The sequence below is a fragment of the Gymnodraco acuticeps genome, unplaced genomic scaffold (assembly GCF_902827175.1).
Source record: "Gymnodraco acuticeps unplaced genomic scaffold, fGymAcu1.1, whole genome shotgun sequence".
Taxonomy (NCBI): domain Eukaryota; kingdom Metazoa; phylum Chordata; class Actinopteri; order Perciformes; family Bathydraconidae; genus Gymnodraco; species Gymnodraco acuticeps.
Window position 1 is genome coordinate 55590 of NW_022990672.1, and position 16466 is coordinate 72055.

Here is a 16466-nt window from a genome sequence, read left to right on the forward strand (position 1 = left end):
TAAAAGTGGAGTACACGTTACTATAGTATCAAGTATAGTATACAGTAGTATCAACTGCTTTGAGCACCAGACAAAGTGTAATGTTTTATTATTATTATAGTAACTCCACTCCAATGTATACATTTGTATGCATTATTAAATTAATAAAACCTGGATCTTCCATCCATCCATCCATCTTCTCCCGCTTATCCGTGGTCGGGTCTCAGGGGTATCAGTTCCAGCAGAGAGCCCCAAACGTTCCTTTCCCCTCATCAACCAGCTCTGACTGGGGGATCCCAAGGCGCTCCCAGGCCAGCGAAGAGATATAATCCCTCCACCTGGTCCTAGGTCTACTCCTTGGTCTCTTCCCAGCTGGACGTGCCTGGAACACCTCCCTAGGGAGGTGCCCAGGTGGCATCCTAACTAGGTGCCCGAACCACCTCAACTGGCTCCTTTCGACGCGAAGATAAAACCTGGATCTTATGAATTTAAAATGCATAGGCTTTATTTATACCGAGTACATGAGCCTGGTTTTCTAAGGTATTTGAAACACATTGGATGTATTGATAATAAGGTTGACATAGTTATTATGTGCTTGCAATGCATAGAGTGTATTAGATGTTATATGCAATATATATATGCAATTAAAATACATAAATCCTCTATATTAGGCCAAATATTTCTGAGTGATACAGTATGTCCTCTTTTAGTAGGACATATTAAAGTTCAAGTGTTGCACCTCTTTTGTAAGGACTGTAATTCTGAGGTTGTTTTCTATGGTTTAAACAAATGCATTTCTCCAAGTGGCCCGGCACAAAAGCTGTAATCAGAGTTTTAAAAAAAATGTGAAGGAAATACAGAGAGACTATTCCAGGATTACTTTATCTGAGAAGGTCAGCTGACGGCATTCAAAGCTCTGACGTGGAAATAACCTTTCACAGTTGAATCGAGAGGCGTTATGAGCCCACAGTCTTAACGTGTGCTCTCTAATATTGATGACCTTTAGACACGGAGGGACAAGAAATCAATATTCCTTTCTCATGTGTGATTGCTTCAATTGTATTCTAGAATACAAGGCTAGATCTCAGCGTGGTCTCCTTTGAGACATTAATATCTCAACAACAAAGAGATAGATTGACTTGTCATTTTGTACAAACAATGCTCGTCTTGTCCGTGTTTAAAGAGTCCTCTCCTGCTGATGTTCAGGTGTATATCAGTATGTAGTGTCTCTACTTTAAAGAGTTCTCTCCTGCTGATGTTCAGGTGTATATCAGTATGTAGTGTCTCTACTTTAAAGAGTTCTCTCCTGCTGATGTTCAGGTGTATATCAGTATGTAGTGTCTCTACTTTAAAGAGTCCTCTCCTGCTGATGTCCAGGTGTATATCAGTATGTAGTGTCTCTACTTTAAAGAGTCCTCTCCTGCTGATGTTCAGGTGTATATCAGTATGTAGTGTCTCTACTTTAAAGAGTCCTCTCCTGCTGATGTTCACGTGTATATCAGTATGTAGTGTCTCTACTTTAAAGAGTCCTCTCCTGCTGATGTTCAGGTGTATATCAGTATGTAGTGTCTCTACTTTAAAGAGTCCTCTCCTGCTGATGTTCAGGTGTATATCAGTATGTAGTGTCTCTACTTTAAAGAGTCCTCTCCTGCTGATGTTCAGGTGTATATTAGTATGTAGTGTCTCTACTTTAAAGAGTCCTCTCCTGCTGATGTTCAGGTGTATATCAGTATGTAGTGTCTCTACTTTAAAGAGTCCTCTCCTGCTGATATTCAGGTGTATATCAGTATGTAGTGTCTCTACTTTAAAGAGTCCTCTCCTGCTGATGTTCAGGTGTATATCAGTATGTAGTGTCTCTACTTTAAAGAGTCCTCTCCTGCTGATGTTCAGGTGTATATCAGTATGTAGTGTCTCTACTTTAAAGAGTCCTCTCCTGCTGATGTTCAGGTGTATATCAGTATGTAGTGTCTCTACTTTAAAGAGTCCTCTCCTGCTGATGTTCAGGTGTATATCAGTATGTAGTGTCTCTACTTTAAAGAGTTCTCTCCTGCTGATGTTCAGGTGTATATCAGTATAAAGCGTCTCTACTTTAAAGAGTCCTCTCCTGCTGATGATCAGGTGTATATCAGTATGTAGTGTCTCTACTTTAAAGAGTCCTCTCCTGCTGATGTTCAGATGTATATCAGTATGTAGTGTCTCTACTTTAAAGAGTCCTCTCCTGCTGATGTTCAGGTGTATATCAGTATGTAGTGTCTCTACTTTAAAGAGTCCTCTCCTGCTGATGTTCAGGTGTATATCAGTATGTAGTGTCTCTACTTTAAAGAGTCCTCTCCTGCTGATGTTCAGGTGTATATCAGTATGTAGTGTCTCTACTTTAAAGAGTCCTCTCCTGCTGATGTTCAGGTGTATATCAGTATGTAGTGTCTCTACTCTAAGAGTCCTCTCCTGCTGATGTTCAGGTGTATATCAGTATGTAGTGTCTCTACTTTAAAGAGTCCTCTCCTGCTGATGTTCAGGTGTATATCAGTATGTAGTGTCTCTACTTTAAAGAGTCCTCTCCTGCTGATGTTCAGGTGTATATCAGTATGTAGTGTCTCTACTTTAAAGAGTCCTCTCCTGCTGATGTTCAGATGTATATCAGTATGTAGTGTCTCTACTTTAAAGAGTCCTCTCCTGCTGATGTTCAGGTGTATATCAGTATGTAGTGTCTCTACTTTAAAGAGTCCTCTCCTGCTGATGTTCAGGTGTATATCAGTATGTAGTGTCTCTACTTTAAAGAGTCCTCTCCTGCTGATGTTCAGGTGTATATCAGTATGTAGTGTCTCTACTTTAAAGAGTCCTCTCCTGCTGATGTTCAGATGTATATCAGTATGTAGTGTCTCTACTTTAAAGAGTCCTCTCCTGCTGATGTTCAGGTGTATATCAGTATGTAGTGTCTCTACTTTAAAGAGTCCTCTCCTACTGATGTTCAGGTGTATATCAGTATGTAGTGTCTCTACTTTAAAGAGTCCTCTCCTGCTGATGTTCAGGTGTATATCAGTATGTAGTGTCTCTACTTTAAAGAGTCCTCTCCTGCTGATGTTCAGGTAATGCTTTATGATTAACTTTTTTCTTTGCCAGTCTGATGTAATTCTTAGAAAACGCCACCGTTGCTTCCTGGAATCTCTTCAATAAAGCTCCTTGTTCCAGGAAGCTTTATGAATATGCCCCCAAGTCACACATGTATACTCTATCTACATGTATACTCTATCCACATGTATACTCTATCTACATGTATACTCTATCTACATGTATACTCTATCCACATGTATACTCTATCCACATGTATACTCTATCCACATGTATACTCTATCCACATGTATACTCTATCCACATGTATACTCTATCCACATGTATACTCTATCCACATGTATACTCTATCCACATGTATACTCTATCCACATGTATACTCTATCTACATGTATACTCTATCCACATGTATACTCTATCCACATGTATACTCTATCCACATGTATACTCTATCTACATGTATACTCTATCTACATGTATACTCTACAAATGTGATGCTATGGTTAATTAATACAGCATTGAATGATGCAGATTGGATCTAAGGAACAGATTTAAGATAAACTACAGAGCCTGCATTCAGTTAGATGAAAGAACATGTCTCTGGGTGCAACATGTGACTAACGCACTTGTGTTTGAAAAGGTTTTTGCACGAGAGAGAGAGAGAGAGAGAGAGAGAGAGAGAGAGAGAGAGAGAGAGAGAGAGAGAGAGAGAGAGAGAGAGAGAGAGAGAGAGAGAGAGGAGAGGAGAGAGAGAGAGAGAGAGAGAGAGAGAGAGCATACTTGTTAGTGAGATCAATTCATTGTTGATGTTTTCAGAAAACCACAAGACTTAAGGGAAACAGGCAGAAAAAGTACTTAAAGAATCAAAAGTAAAGTGGTTGTTCGGCTGAAATGTGTTTTTATTTAACCGTAATTTAACCAGAAAATTGATTAACAACACATTCCTGTAAACAATGGCTGTTAATAGTTTTGTTTACTGTGTATTCTTAGCTACAAATTATATTATTTGATTATATCAGCGATGCCTGATCCACGTGGAATTAATAATCTGCAGCTAGACTATTGTATAGACATCACATTACATTCAGCTGACGCTTTTATCCACAGCGACTTACAATAAGTACATTCGACCAAGAAGACACAACCTTGAAGAAAACAGAATCATATAAGTACATCAGGTTTCATAGAGCCAAACATTTCAAGTGCTACTCAACTGGCTTTAGGTAATCCAGTCCTTTATTAGTATATAAGTGCTTTGTTAATAGTTCTATCGCTCGAAGTGGAGTCGAAAGAGATGAGTTTTCAGTCTGGAAGGTGTGTAAGCTATCTGCCGTCCTGATGTCAATGGGGAGCTCATTCCACCATCTTGGAGCCAGGACAGCAAACCCACGTGTTTTCGCCGATGGGAACTTGGGTCCCCTTCGCAGCGAGGGCGCAGCGAGTCGTTTGGCTGATGCAGAGCGTAGTGCACGTGCTGGGGTGTACGGTTTAACCATGTCCTGGATGTACGAAGGGCCAGATCCATTCGCAGCGTGGTACGCAAGTACCAGTGTCTTGAAGTAGATCATAGCAGTTATAGCAGCGCCTTTGTTTTATAACTGCGTAATAATCTGCATTGAAACTATAGCTGTTCAATAAAAAGAGTATACTGTATTTTCACCTGAGATTTTAAGCTATGAATGGGAATTATTATCCTAAGAAAAAGATAGCAATACAACAATATACACACATACTACATTACGAGCTACATGTCAAATAAAAATGTGAGCAAAATGTCCTTTCTTTGCAATAAAATGTCATTTAAATGAACAATGGATAGTGAAAGGGGAGTGTGTTGAAGGGGATACTGCTTCTAATTTATATTTGTACTTAAACTTATAAAAATGAAATGCTTTTCTGCTTGTTCCCTTACTGTACGTCATTACTCCACTAGTTCATAATGCTATCTGTTATATCGTTTCTTTGTATTTTTCTAAAGTACTAAAGAAAGTTCTAAAGGAAAAGCGATATTATTTAAATGTATTATCATTTTTTTTAATGTATTATTATTTTCATCATTATTTTATGTTATTATTACTTAATTAGTTTTCTGACTGTACACCCCTGCAGAACTGTCACTTGAGTCTTTCCTGTGCCTGCTATTTGCCGTACAGGTGCATTGTGGTTAAGAGTTATCACGTCATGCTGATGTGTATTCAGGTGGTTCTAAAAAAAAGGATATGAAGGTGGTGAGTCAGCACAGTAGGACCCGACATCTGCAAGAACATAACGTCTGTGAACACGCTGTAATACCAGAAATTTGAATTTAAATTCAACAGAATGAAAACCCTTTTTCCCTTGAGTGCTCACATGCTGCTTCTCTGTCTGAATGATGCTCTTGTGTTTTCTTTAGGGCCGGTCTGCTGATTCTGTGAATGACGGAAAGCCTCAGCATGACCTCTGTCTTTGAAAACTCTGTTATGACGGAAAGAAAAGTTCACAGTGAGGAGTTCCTAAAAAAGATTTCTTCCTGAATGCTGAATTTTAAGTCACAGCTCGATGCTATCTTTACAGCTTCCCCTCACATTCAGTTCAGCTCCAACGAAAAATAGAAATCTTAATCCTTTCCCTCACTCCTCGTTTCTAGCTTTTCTGTTGTTTCCCACATCCAGGGGACACTAAAAAGTGACGCACACATCTGGAGACCAGGGGACACTAAAAAGTGACGCACACAGCTGGAGACCAGGGGACACTAAAGAGTGACAAACACAGCTGGGAGACCAGGGGACACTAAAGAGTGACGCACACAGCTGGAGACCAGGGGACACTAAAGAGTGACGCACACAGCTGGGAGACCAGGGGACACTAAAAAGTGACGCACACAGCTGGAGACCAGGGGACACTAAAAAGTAACACACACAGCTGGAGACCAGGGGACACTAAGGAGTGACGCACACAGCTGGAGACCAGGGGACACTAAAGAGTGACGCACACAGCTGGGAGACCAGGGGACACTAAAGAGTGACGCACACAGCTGGGAGACCAGGGGACACTAAAGAGTGACGCACACAGCTGGGAGACCAGGGGACACTAAAGAGTGACGCACACAGCTGGGAGACCAGGGGACACTAAAGAGTGATGCACACAGCTGGAGACCAGGGGACACTAAAGAGTAACACACACAGCTGGAGACCAGGGGACACTAAGGAGTGACGCACACAGCTGGAGACCAGGGGACACTAAAGAGTGACACACACAGCTGGGAGACCAGGGGACACTAAAGAGTGACGCACACAGCTGGGAGACCAGGGGACACTAAAAAGTGACGCACACAGCTGGGAGACCAGGGGACACTAAAGAGTGACGCACACAGCTGGGAGACCTGGGTACACTAAAGAGTGACACACACAGCTGGAGACCAGGGGACACTAAAGAGTGACGCACACAGCTGGGAGACCAGGGGACACTAAAGAGTGACACACACAGCTGGAGACCAGGGGACACTAAAGAGTGATGCACACAGCTGAGAGACCAGGGGACACTAAAAAGTGACGCACACAGCTGGGAGACCAGGGGACACTAAAGAGTGACGCACACAGCTGGGAGACCAGGGGACACTAAAGAGTGACGCACACAGCTGAGAGACCAGGGGACACTAAAAAGTGACGCACACAGCTGGGAGACCAGGGGACACTAAAGAGTGACGCACACAGCTGGAGACCAGGGGACACTAAAGAGTGATGCACACAGCTGGGAGACCAGGGGACACTAAAAAGTGATGCACACAGCTGGGAGACCAGGGGACACTAAAAAGTGACGCACTTAGCTGGGAGACCAGGGGACACTAAAGAGTGACGCACACAGCTGGAGACCAGGGGACACTAAAGAGTGACGCACACAGCTGGGAGACCAGGGGACACTAAAAAGTGACGCACACAGCTGGGAGTCCAGGGGACATTAAAAAGTGACGCACACAGCTGGTTCAGAATTATAAAGTTGGACAACTGTCTCTGTTGTTGGAAACTTACCTAAAATGTTGTATGGTCTTATTTTAACTATGTGATCACATGACTCCTGATGTCACTGCAGATCTGCTGTAAGCTAGCTAGCTAACGTAGCTAACCTTGTCTTTTCAGATATACTGACGAAACACTAAGTTATCGCTGCGCATCTTCAACCCAAAAGTGTGATAAGTTACATTATGGGGTCTTGCATTTTTCCCCATAGAGAAAGTCCCCTTATTGTCAGTACGTTAACAATGTTCCCATAACATCAGTAAAACAAACACACACACACACATACACACACACAAGTAACCTTGTACTTTATACACTAATGCATGTAAGTGGAAGTAAACACTGGAAAGCAATCACATTGATTTCAAGCTTAGCAATTATAAGACAATCAGCTGTGAATCCTTTAGAGGAAGGATGTGCTAGATTAACCACGCCAGAGGACTAAAGAAATGTAATACAATTAATTTATAAAAGCAAGATGAATGTGAACATAATTACAAGGCGGATCATCATCACGAGCTGGAACAACTTAATTGTAGATGAAAGACAAAACTGTAAATGGAAAAGCAGTGAAGTGAATAAGAATCCTTTTTGTAATAACTTGCAAATCCATTTAAAGTAACAGTCATTTCTAGTCTCAATACATGAAGGAAGTGTTCAGTCAAAGAGAAGTAACAAAGACTTCTGGTTGATCAGAGATGCCAAAAGTACACACTTCCTTTCCTCAAGTAGAAGTACAGATACTCGTGTTTAAAAATACTCTGATGAAAGTAGAAGTACTGACTAAACTTCTTTACTCAAGTCAAAGTAAAGAAGTTTGAAATGTACTTCAGTAAAAAGTACCCATAACTAGCAGCTGTTTTAAAGAGTACCTGACCTCCCTTTATATCAGGGGTGGGGAACCTTTTTCCTCTCAAGGGCCATTTCAATGTTTTCAACATCCTCCGAGGGCCGTACAAATTATTGACCTCTGCTTAAAAATACTAAAATCACAGCCCATTCATTTGGCCTTTCTTTCATGCTGTGCAAAGAAAAAGCAACCTCTTAATCCAGATATCTTGCCATGACTCATGCATGCACGTGCACGGTTGTGGCATGACCACCAAACAGAAAGATATGGACACAAGATGTGTGCAAATGTATTTAGACTCCTATCCATGTGAACATGATTTAAGTTGGGGGGACCTAACCTCCTCTAGGGGGGTCCCCCCCGGACCCCCCTAGAGGAGGTTAGGTCCCCCCAACCTCCCCCGGGAAGATTTTTTTTTAAATGTTGAAGTTCAAAGCATCAATCTGGTGCACTTTGAGAGCAACGTGAAGAGATCTATGGAGACATCTCTCAACACCCATATGAAACAGAACTGGAAGCAGATTTTTTTTTTTTTTTATGGATATTTACAAATCACTCTCCTTTCAAACTGTATTCTTGTTTATTAATAACAACTTTTTTTACTGTCATAGTATTTTATACCTGTTTACTTTATTCTCTTATTTTTTGATAACTATAATGATCATATAAAGATGTGCCTTTACCTCACTGGTTGAAGAAAAAGCTTCTTATATTCGTTAGCATAGCTAGCTAACCAGATGCTAAAAACAACAAAGTTATTGACTGTATGATCAGAATGACAGATGAACAGATCGCCACTGGGCTTTCAACTAAAGACACAGCCACGCAAAAACTGCAGCATGTGTACGGCTCCTTATGGGTACTGCAATTTTTGGAAGTGCCGGTAAACGTGTCATTTAGAAATGCGCGTTCCCGTTACAAGGGGGGCATTTCATGACGGGGAGGCATAATGTGACACAACACCGGAACGGAGCTGCGTTCTGGTGCTCACTGCCCCCCGTCAGAACTGCACCTCTGTCAGACGAGACATATACCACGTGATGACAAGTTAGGCTTGTGTTGTGTTCTAGGACCCTAACTTTAGCCAGGAAAAACAGTTACTCACTTGTTTAATTATTTTGCGGTCTAGATTTCTTTAATTGTTTTCTTTTTGCGTGTGTTTATAAATTACCTCGAGGGCCACACCAAATGGTCTCGCGGGCCGTATACGGCCTGGGGGCCGGAGGTTCCCCACCCCTGCTTTATATGAATAGAACAATAATGTCATTGTTAGCTAATGAATGTTTCCATGCTGAACAACGGCAACATGACAACGTTTCCATTGGTCCCTCTTCTTTAGAGAAGACCAGGAAATGATGGATACACGGATCGTGTTCAAATCAATAGGCACGCAATGACTGTTTGGAAAATGAGAGAAGTAGAAAGTACAGGTATTTGAGTTCAACATGTAAGAAGTAGAAAGTACAGGTATTTGAGTTCAACATGTAAGAAGTAGAAAGTACAGGTATTTGGGTTCAACATGTAAGAAGTAGAAAGTACAGGTATTTGGGTTCAACATGTGAGAAGTAGAAAGTACAGGTATTTGAGTTCAACATGTGAGAAGTAGAAAGTACAGGTATTTGAGTTCAACATGTAAGAAGTAGAAAGTACAGGTATTTGTGTTCAACATGGAAGAAGTAGAAAGTACAGGTATTTGTGTTCAACATGTAAGAAGTAGAAAGTACAGGTATTTGAGTTCAACATGAAAGAAGTAGAAAGTACAGGTATTTGTGTTCAACATGGAAGAAGTAGAAAGTACAGGTATTTGTGTTCAACATGTAAGAAGTAGAAAGTACAGGTATTTGAGTTCAACATGTAAGAAGTAGAAAGTACAGGTATTTGTGTTCAACATGGAAGAAGTAGAAAGTACAGGTATTTGTGTTCAACATGTAAGAAGTAGAAAGTACAGGTATTTGAGTTCAACATGTAAGAAGTAGAAAGTACAGGTATTTGTGTTCAACATGGAAGAAGTAGAAAGTACAGGTATTTGAGTTCAACATGTAAGAAGTAGAAAGTACAGGTATTTGAGTTCAACATGTAAGAAGTAGAAAGTAAAGGTATTTGTGTTCAACATGGAAGAAGTAGAAAGTACAGGTATTTGTGTTCAACATGTGAGAAGTAGAAAGTACAGGTATTTGTGTTCAACATGGAAGAAGTAGAAAGTACAGGTATTTGTGTTCAACATGTGAGAAGTAGAAAGTACAGGTATTGTGTTCAACATGTAAGAAGTAGAAAGTACAGGTATTTGACTTCAACATGTAAGAAGTAGAAAGTAAAGGTATTTGTGTTCAACATGTAAGAAGTAGAAAGTACAGGTATTTGTGTTCAACATGTGAGAAGTAGAAAGTACAGGTATTTGAGTTCAACATGTAAGAAGTAGAAAGTACAGGAATTTGTGTTCAACATGTAAGAAGTAGAAAGTACAGGTATTTGTGTTCAACATGTAAGAAGTAGAAAGTACAGGTATTTGTGTTCAACATGTGAGAAGTAGAAAGTACAGGTATTTGAGTTCAACATGTAAGAAGTAGAAAGTACAGGTATTTGAGTTCAACATGAAAGAAGTAGAAAGTACAGGTATTTGAGTTCAACATGTGAGAAGTAGAAAGTACAGGTATTTGTGTTCAACATGGAAGAAGTAGAAAGTACAGGTATTTGAGTTCAACATGAAAGAAGTAGAAAGTACAGGTATTTGTGTTCAACATGGAAGAAGTAGAAAGTACAGGTATTTGAGTTCAACATGTAAGAAGTAGAAAGTACAGGTATTTGTGTTCAACATGAAAGAAGTAGAAAGTACAGGTATTTGTGTTCAACATGTAAGAAGTAGAAAGTACAGGTATTTGAGTTCAACATGTAAGAAGTAGAAAGTACAGGTATTTGAGTTCAACATGTAAGAAGTAGAAAGTACAGGTATTTGTGTTCAACATGTAAGAAGTAGAAAGTACAGGTATTTGTGTTCAACATGTAAGAAGTAGAAAGTACAGGTATTTGAGTTCAACATGTAAGAAGTAGAAAGTACAGGTATTTGAGTTCAACATGTAAGAAGTAGAAAGTACAGGTATTTGAGTTCAACATGTAAGAAGTCAAAGTAAAAAGTCATCAGAAAAATAAGTAGTGGAGTAAAGTACTGAAACCAGACACATTTACTTAAGTTCAGTAACAAAGTATTTGTACTCTACTACTTCCCATCTCGGTGGTTGATCATTGGTGGCAAAACAAAAGAACAGATGACACACACACACACACACACACACACACACACACACACACACACACACACACACACACACACACACACACACGAGCCGCCTCAGGCCTTTACTGCAGCACTTTGAAAACATCTAAAAAAGGGGAAGAGCCCTTCAGTAACCCTTAAATACTCCCCCCTGCTCTCTCTCCTCCCTTTTCCCTTTTGGTCTTCAGTGCTCTTGGACCTGAAGTAAATCCTTGTGGACTGGTTGCTCAGCTATGCAGTAGAAAGAGAGGCGGATTAGCTCAAACTGAGCAAAGGATTTGACGTTTCCTCATCACCTGGCGGACCCTATTCTCCATTTCTTTTACACTTTCCTTCCTTTCTCCCCCTCTTTCTCCCCCTTTTCTCCCAGCCATGACCCTGTTATCAGGGGACCAGTCTGTGAGTTCTCAGCCCTGCAGAGTCCCAGAGGCCGGTAAACACATCACTTCTTCCCTGTACCCACAGACAGACTTCACCAAAGAAACCTTCATGGAAAGTGGGGAAAGTGGTGTCTTTGGAGCCGTGGAGCCCCACAGGCACTCCAGAGGACGCCTAATTCTCCACGCCACGGTAATGTTTGGACGGGAGTTCTGTTACGCCGTGGAGGCTGCCTTCGTCACGCCGGTGCTTTTGAGCGTGGGTCTTCCTCAGAGTTTGTACAGCTTGGTGTGGTTGATCAGCCCCATTTTGGGCTTCCTGCTGCAGCCGATCATCGGCAGCGCCAGCGACTACTGCCGCTCGTCGTGGGGCCGCCGGAGGCCGTACATCCTGGCTCTGGGGGTCCTGATGCTGGTGGGACTCACTCTGTTCCTCAATGGAGACGCTGTGGTCTCAGGTGAGTCAGGAGGGAGGATCTAGGACGAGATGGCAAAAGTACACACTTCCTTTACTCAAGTAGAAGTACAGATACTCGTGTTTAAAAATACTCTGGTGAAAGTAGAAGTACTGACTAAACGTCTTTACTCAAGTAAAAGTAAAGAGGCTTTGAAATGTACTTCAGTAAAAAGTACCCATAGCTAGCAGCTGTTTTAAAGAGTACCTGACCTCCCTTTATATTAATAGAACAATAATGTCATTGTTAGCTAATGAATGTTTCCATGCTGAACAACGGCAACATGACAACGTTTCCATTGGTCCCTCTTCTTTAGAGAAGACCAGGAAATGATGGATACACGGATCGTGTTCAAATCAATAGGCACGCAATGACTCTAAAGAATAATGATCACGCATCAAACACACATTCAGACTAAAGGAACCAGCTACTAATATACACCTGAACATCAGCAGGAGAGGACTCTTTAAAGTAGAGACACTACATACTGATATACACCTGAACATCAGCAGGAGAGGACTCTTTAAAGTAGAGACTCTACATACTGATATACACCTGAACATCAGCAGGAGAGGACTCTTTAAAGTAGAGACACTACATACTGATATACACCTGAACATCAGCAGGAGAGGACTCTTTAAAGTAGAGACACTACATACTGATATACACCTGAACATCAGCAGGAGAGGACTCTTTAAAGTAGAGACACTACATACTGATATACACCTGAACATCAGCAGGAGAGGACTCTTTAAAGTAGAGACACTACATACTGATATACACCTGAACATCAGCAGGAGAGGACTCTTTAAAGTAGAGACACTACATACTGATATACACCTGAACATCAGCAGGAGAGGACTCTTTAAAGTAGAGACACTACATACTGATATACACCTGAACATCAGCAGGAGAGGACTCTTTAAAGTAGAGACACTACATACTGATATACACCTGAACATCAGCAGGAGAGGACTCTTTAAAGTAGAGACACTACATACTGATATACACCTGAACATCAGCAGGAGAGGACTCTTTAAAGTAGAGACACTACATACTGATACACACCTGAACATCAGCAGGAGAGGACTCTTTAAAGTAGAGACACTACATACTGATATACACCTGAACATCAGCAGGAGAGGACTCTTTAAGTAGAGACACTACATACTGATATACACCTGAACATCAGCAGGAGAGGACTCTTTAAAGCAGAGACACTACATACTGATATACACCTGAACATCAGCAGGAGAGGACTCTTTAAAGCAGAGACACTACATACTGATATACACCTGAACATCAGCAGGAGAGGACTCTTTAAAGTAGAGACACTACATACTGATATACACCTGAACATCAGCAGGAGAGGACTCTTTAAAGTAGAGACATAGAATATACACTGCATCGTTTTAAGTATGCTAAAAGTAAACAAGTATCACATGAATGCAGTGGAGTAGAAGTACACAGTGGGTGAGAAACAGAAAAGCAGACGGAGAGAGGGGGAGGCTCGGATGTATTTTTGGTCTTGTCAAATCAGAGAATGAGCTCTTGTTTTGGGCGCCGGCTGTGACTCAGAGGGAATAACAGAGAATGAATAATCATCTCTCTCCATTAGAGAAACTGGAATTACAAAAAGAGAAATCATTTAATCTCATTCTTATGTCCGCTCGGAAAGATAATCATGGCTTGTCAAACTCAAGATATGCATGAAAAGTGTTGTAGCTTTCTATGCTTTGCTTTCTAGCTCTTGCAGTCAAACTTTATCAGTATCTTCTCGTTCTGACATTTTGATAAAAATAACGAAATAGAGGTCCTGTGTGGCTCCTCTGCTCACACATTGAACCTGTGACTGAAGTGTGTGACTCGTCGATGTGATGCCCGCTGGCACACACAGATGACTGAGAAAATGGTTTTATACCGTTTTAAACACAATTTGTACAATTTAAAATCCCCAAAAGTCTGCAAACATGTGTTTGGCACATGTTCTGGAGAGGTTTATTGATCATTAAACCATAAAATAAACAAGTAAACAGGCAACACAATGTGTATAAAACGAGCTGCACGATACTTATGTCCGCTTGCCTAATCAGCTTGTTTTAAAATTCTTAGTTGAATGCTGTGATTGTTGATTGAGTTTATTATTATTTCTTTATTTTCTTTGTCTGGAATTTGCTCCAATCATCGCTCGTTAAGCTGATTATCGCTCCGTGTTTCTCAGGATTGTAGAAAATGCCACATGTCGTGTTTGCAGTATAATCAGTATTGTCGAGTTTTCCCTTTTGATTTGAGCTAGCATTTCTCTGTGTGTTTCATAATTATAGAGGTCACTCTGTGTAACTGCATAACAACCTCTCTCTGCTGTACTACAACTAATTTAAACGTGTAATTATATTAGAGTTAGACATGTTTTTTGCGAGGGATGAACCAAATTATCAATACACTGGGATGTGATTTTTTTAGTTAGGATGCCACCTGGGCGCCTCCCTAGGGAGGTGTTCCAGGCACGTCCAGCTGGGAAGAGACCAAGGGGTAGACCTAGGACCAGGTGGAGGGATTATATCTCTTCGCTGGCCTGGGAGCGCCTTGGGATCCCCCAGTCAGAGCTGGTTGATGAGGGGAAAAGAAAGTTTGGGGCTCTCTGCTGGAACTGATACCCCCGAGACCCGACCACGGATAAGCGGGAGAAGATGGATGGAGATTTTTATTCTCAAAAACACTATGTTTTTTAGTTAATAAGTGAATGTAATTAGTTCACCTGCCGAGTTTCTGTACAAGAAGAATGTGTTTGTACCACAGAGAAAAAAAGTCAACATTTTTAGAAAAAAAAGTCAGGATTTACATTTTTTTTATTAATAGTCAGAATCTGGAGGGAAAAAAAATTTGAGAACAAAAATTATAATTAAGAGAAAAAAGTCAGAATCTTCAGAAAATATTTTTGTGAGAAAATCTGAATCTTTAGAACAAAATTCTAAATGTTCTGAAAATGTTTTGGGGCAGAAAAAAAGTCAGAATAAAATAAATATATCATTGAGAAACATTTCGGAATTCTGAGACAAAAGTAATTTTTGAGCAAAACATCAGAAATCTAAGAAGAAATCTGAATCCTGGGAAAAGAGACATTTGGGAAAAGTCACATCAGAGTTGTTTCTTTTTGACACTTCAAGTATAGTGCTAGAGTCGTCATTATTTAGTTTGTGAATAATGAGGTGTTTTTGTTCCGTCTTTCAGAATTAGTCACGGACAAGTCGTTGAAGAGCACCTGGGCCATCGTGATCGTGATGCTGGGAGTCGTTCTGTTCGACTTCGCCGCAGATTTCATCGACGGACCCATCAAAGCGTACCTGTTCGATGTGTGCTCTCATTCAGACAAAGAGAGAGGGCTTCACTACCACGCTCTACTCACAGGTGTGTACCACAGACCCCGTGAAGATAACATAAGAAGTACTTTATTGATCCCAATTTAGGAGATGTTTGCGTTGCAGATTCCACACCACACTTCGCCAGACACAGTGACTTTCTTCTTGCCTCCAGGAAGTCTCAATTTGAGTGTGTTTTAATACTTTTTAGCGTCTGTCCGACCTTTTTCTGAAATTCTCAAAATGTTGACTTTTACCTGAAAAGCTAATAATTGTTACTTTTTTCAAAAAAAATCAGAATTTTTGGAAATCTCTAAATTCTGACTTTTTCTGAATATCTAAAAAATATCTTTCTCAACATTTTGACTTTATTCTAAAAAACTAATAATTCGGGCTTTTTTCTGAAAAACTAATAATTCAGACTTATTTTTCAAATCCTCACTTTTCCTTAAATATCAATTATTTTCTTTAAATTCTGACTTTTTATCAAAATGTTGACTTTTACCTGAAAAACTAATAATTGTTACTTTTTTAAAAACAATCTGACTTTTTGGAAATCTCTAAATTCTGACTTTTTCTGAACATCTAAAAATATTGACTTTTTTTCTCAACATTTTGGCTTTTTTCTGAAAAACTAATAATTCAGACTTTTTTTTCAAATCCTCACTTTTTCCTTAAATATCAGACTTTTTCTAAAAATCTCAAAATTCGGACTCTTTTCTGTTTAGTTTTGACTGAGCATATAAGAGAAATTAAAACACTAGAAATAAACAATCCAAAATATTTCTGAAATAAAATAGCATTAAAAAGTTAAAAAATATACATGTGGAAATCGTGGAAATGTACAGTAACAAAAAGATAAGAAGGATATTATATATACATTAATTGTGCAAGGAAATGATTATTAAATATTAAATTGAATATTAATGTAAAACAGTGGGAGTTTAATTCCAGTTATCAAGAGAAGCTTTGGAGCAGAGAGTTCTCTTCCAGCCAGAGGAGATTTGTTGCATTTCAATGCTTTTTTAATCTGTCATAAATCTCCACTTTATGGCGTTTTCCAACGTGTGTTTTTCCTGTGAGTTCGTCAGGACTTGTTTGTTTGCTGACA

The 16466-nt window shown here is 40.0% G+C and overlaps 1 protein-coding gene across 1 annotated transcript in view; it reads left to right on the plus strand.

The window, feature by feature from the left end:
• The window catches only part of slc45a2 (solute carrier family 45 member 2), a 57925-nt gene that overhangs the window by 13787 nt on the left and 27672 nt on the right, over positions 1–16466 (plus strand). Inside the window, 3 exon segments of the mRNA XM_034229680.1 lie at positions 5441–5529; positions 11535–11999; positions 15228–15404. Coding sequence (XP_034085571.1) covers positions 5463–5529; positions 11535–11999; positions 15228–15404 — 709 coding nt within the window. The 5' untranslated portion in view covers positions 5441–5462.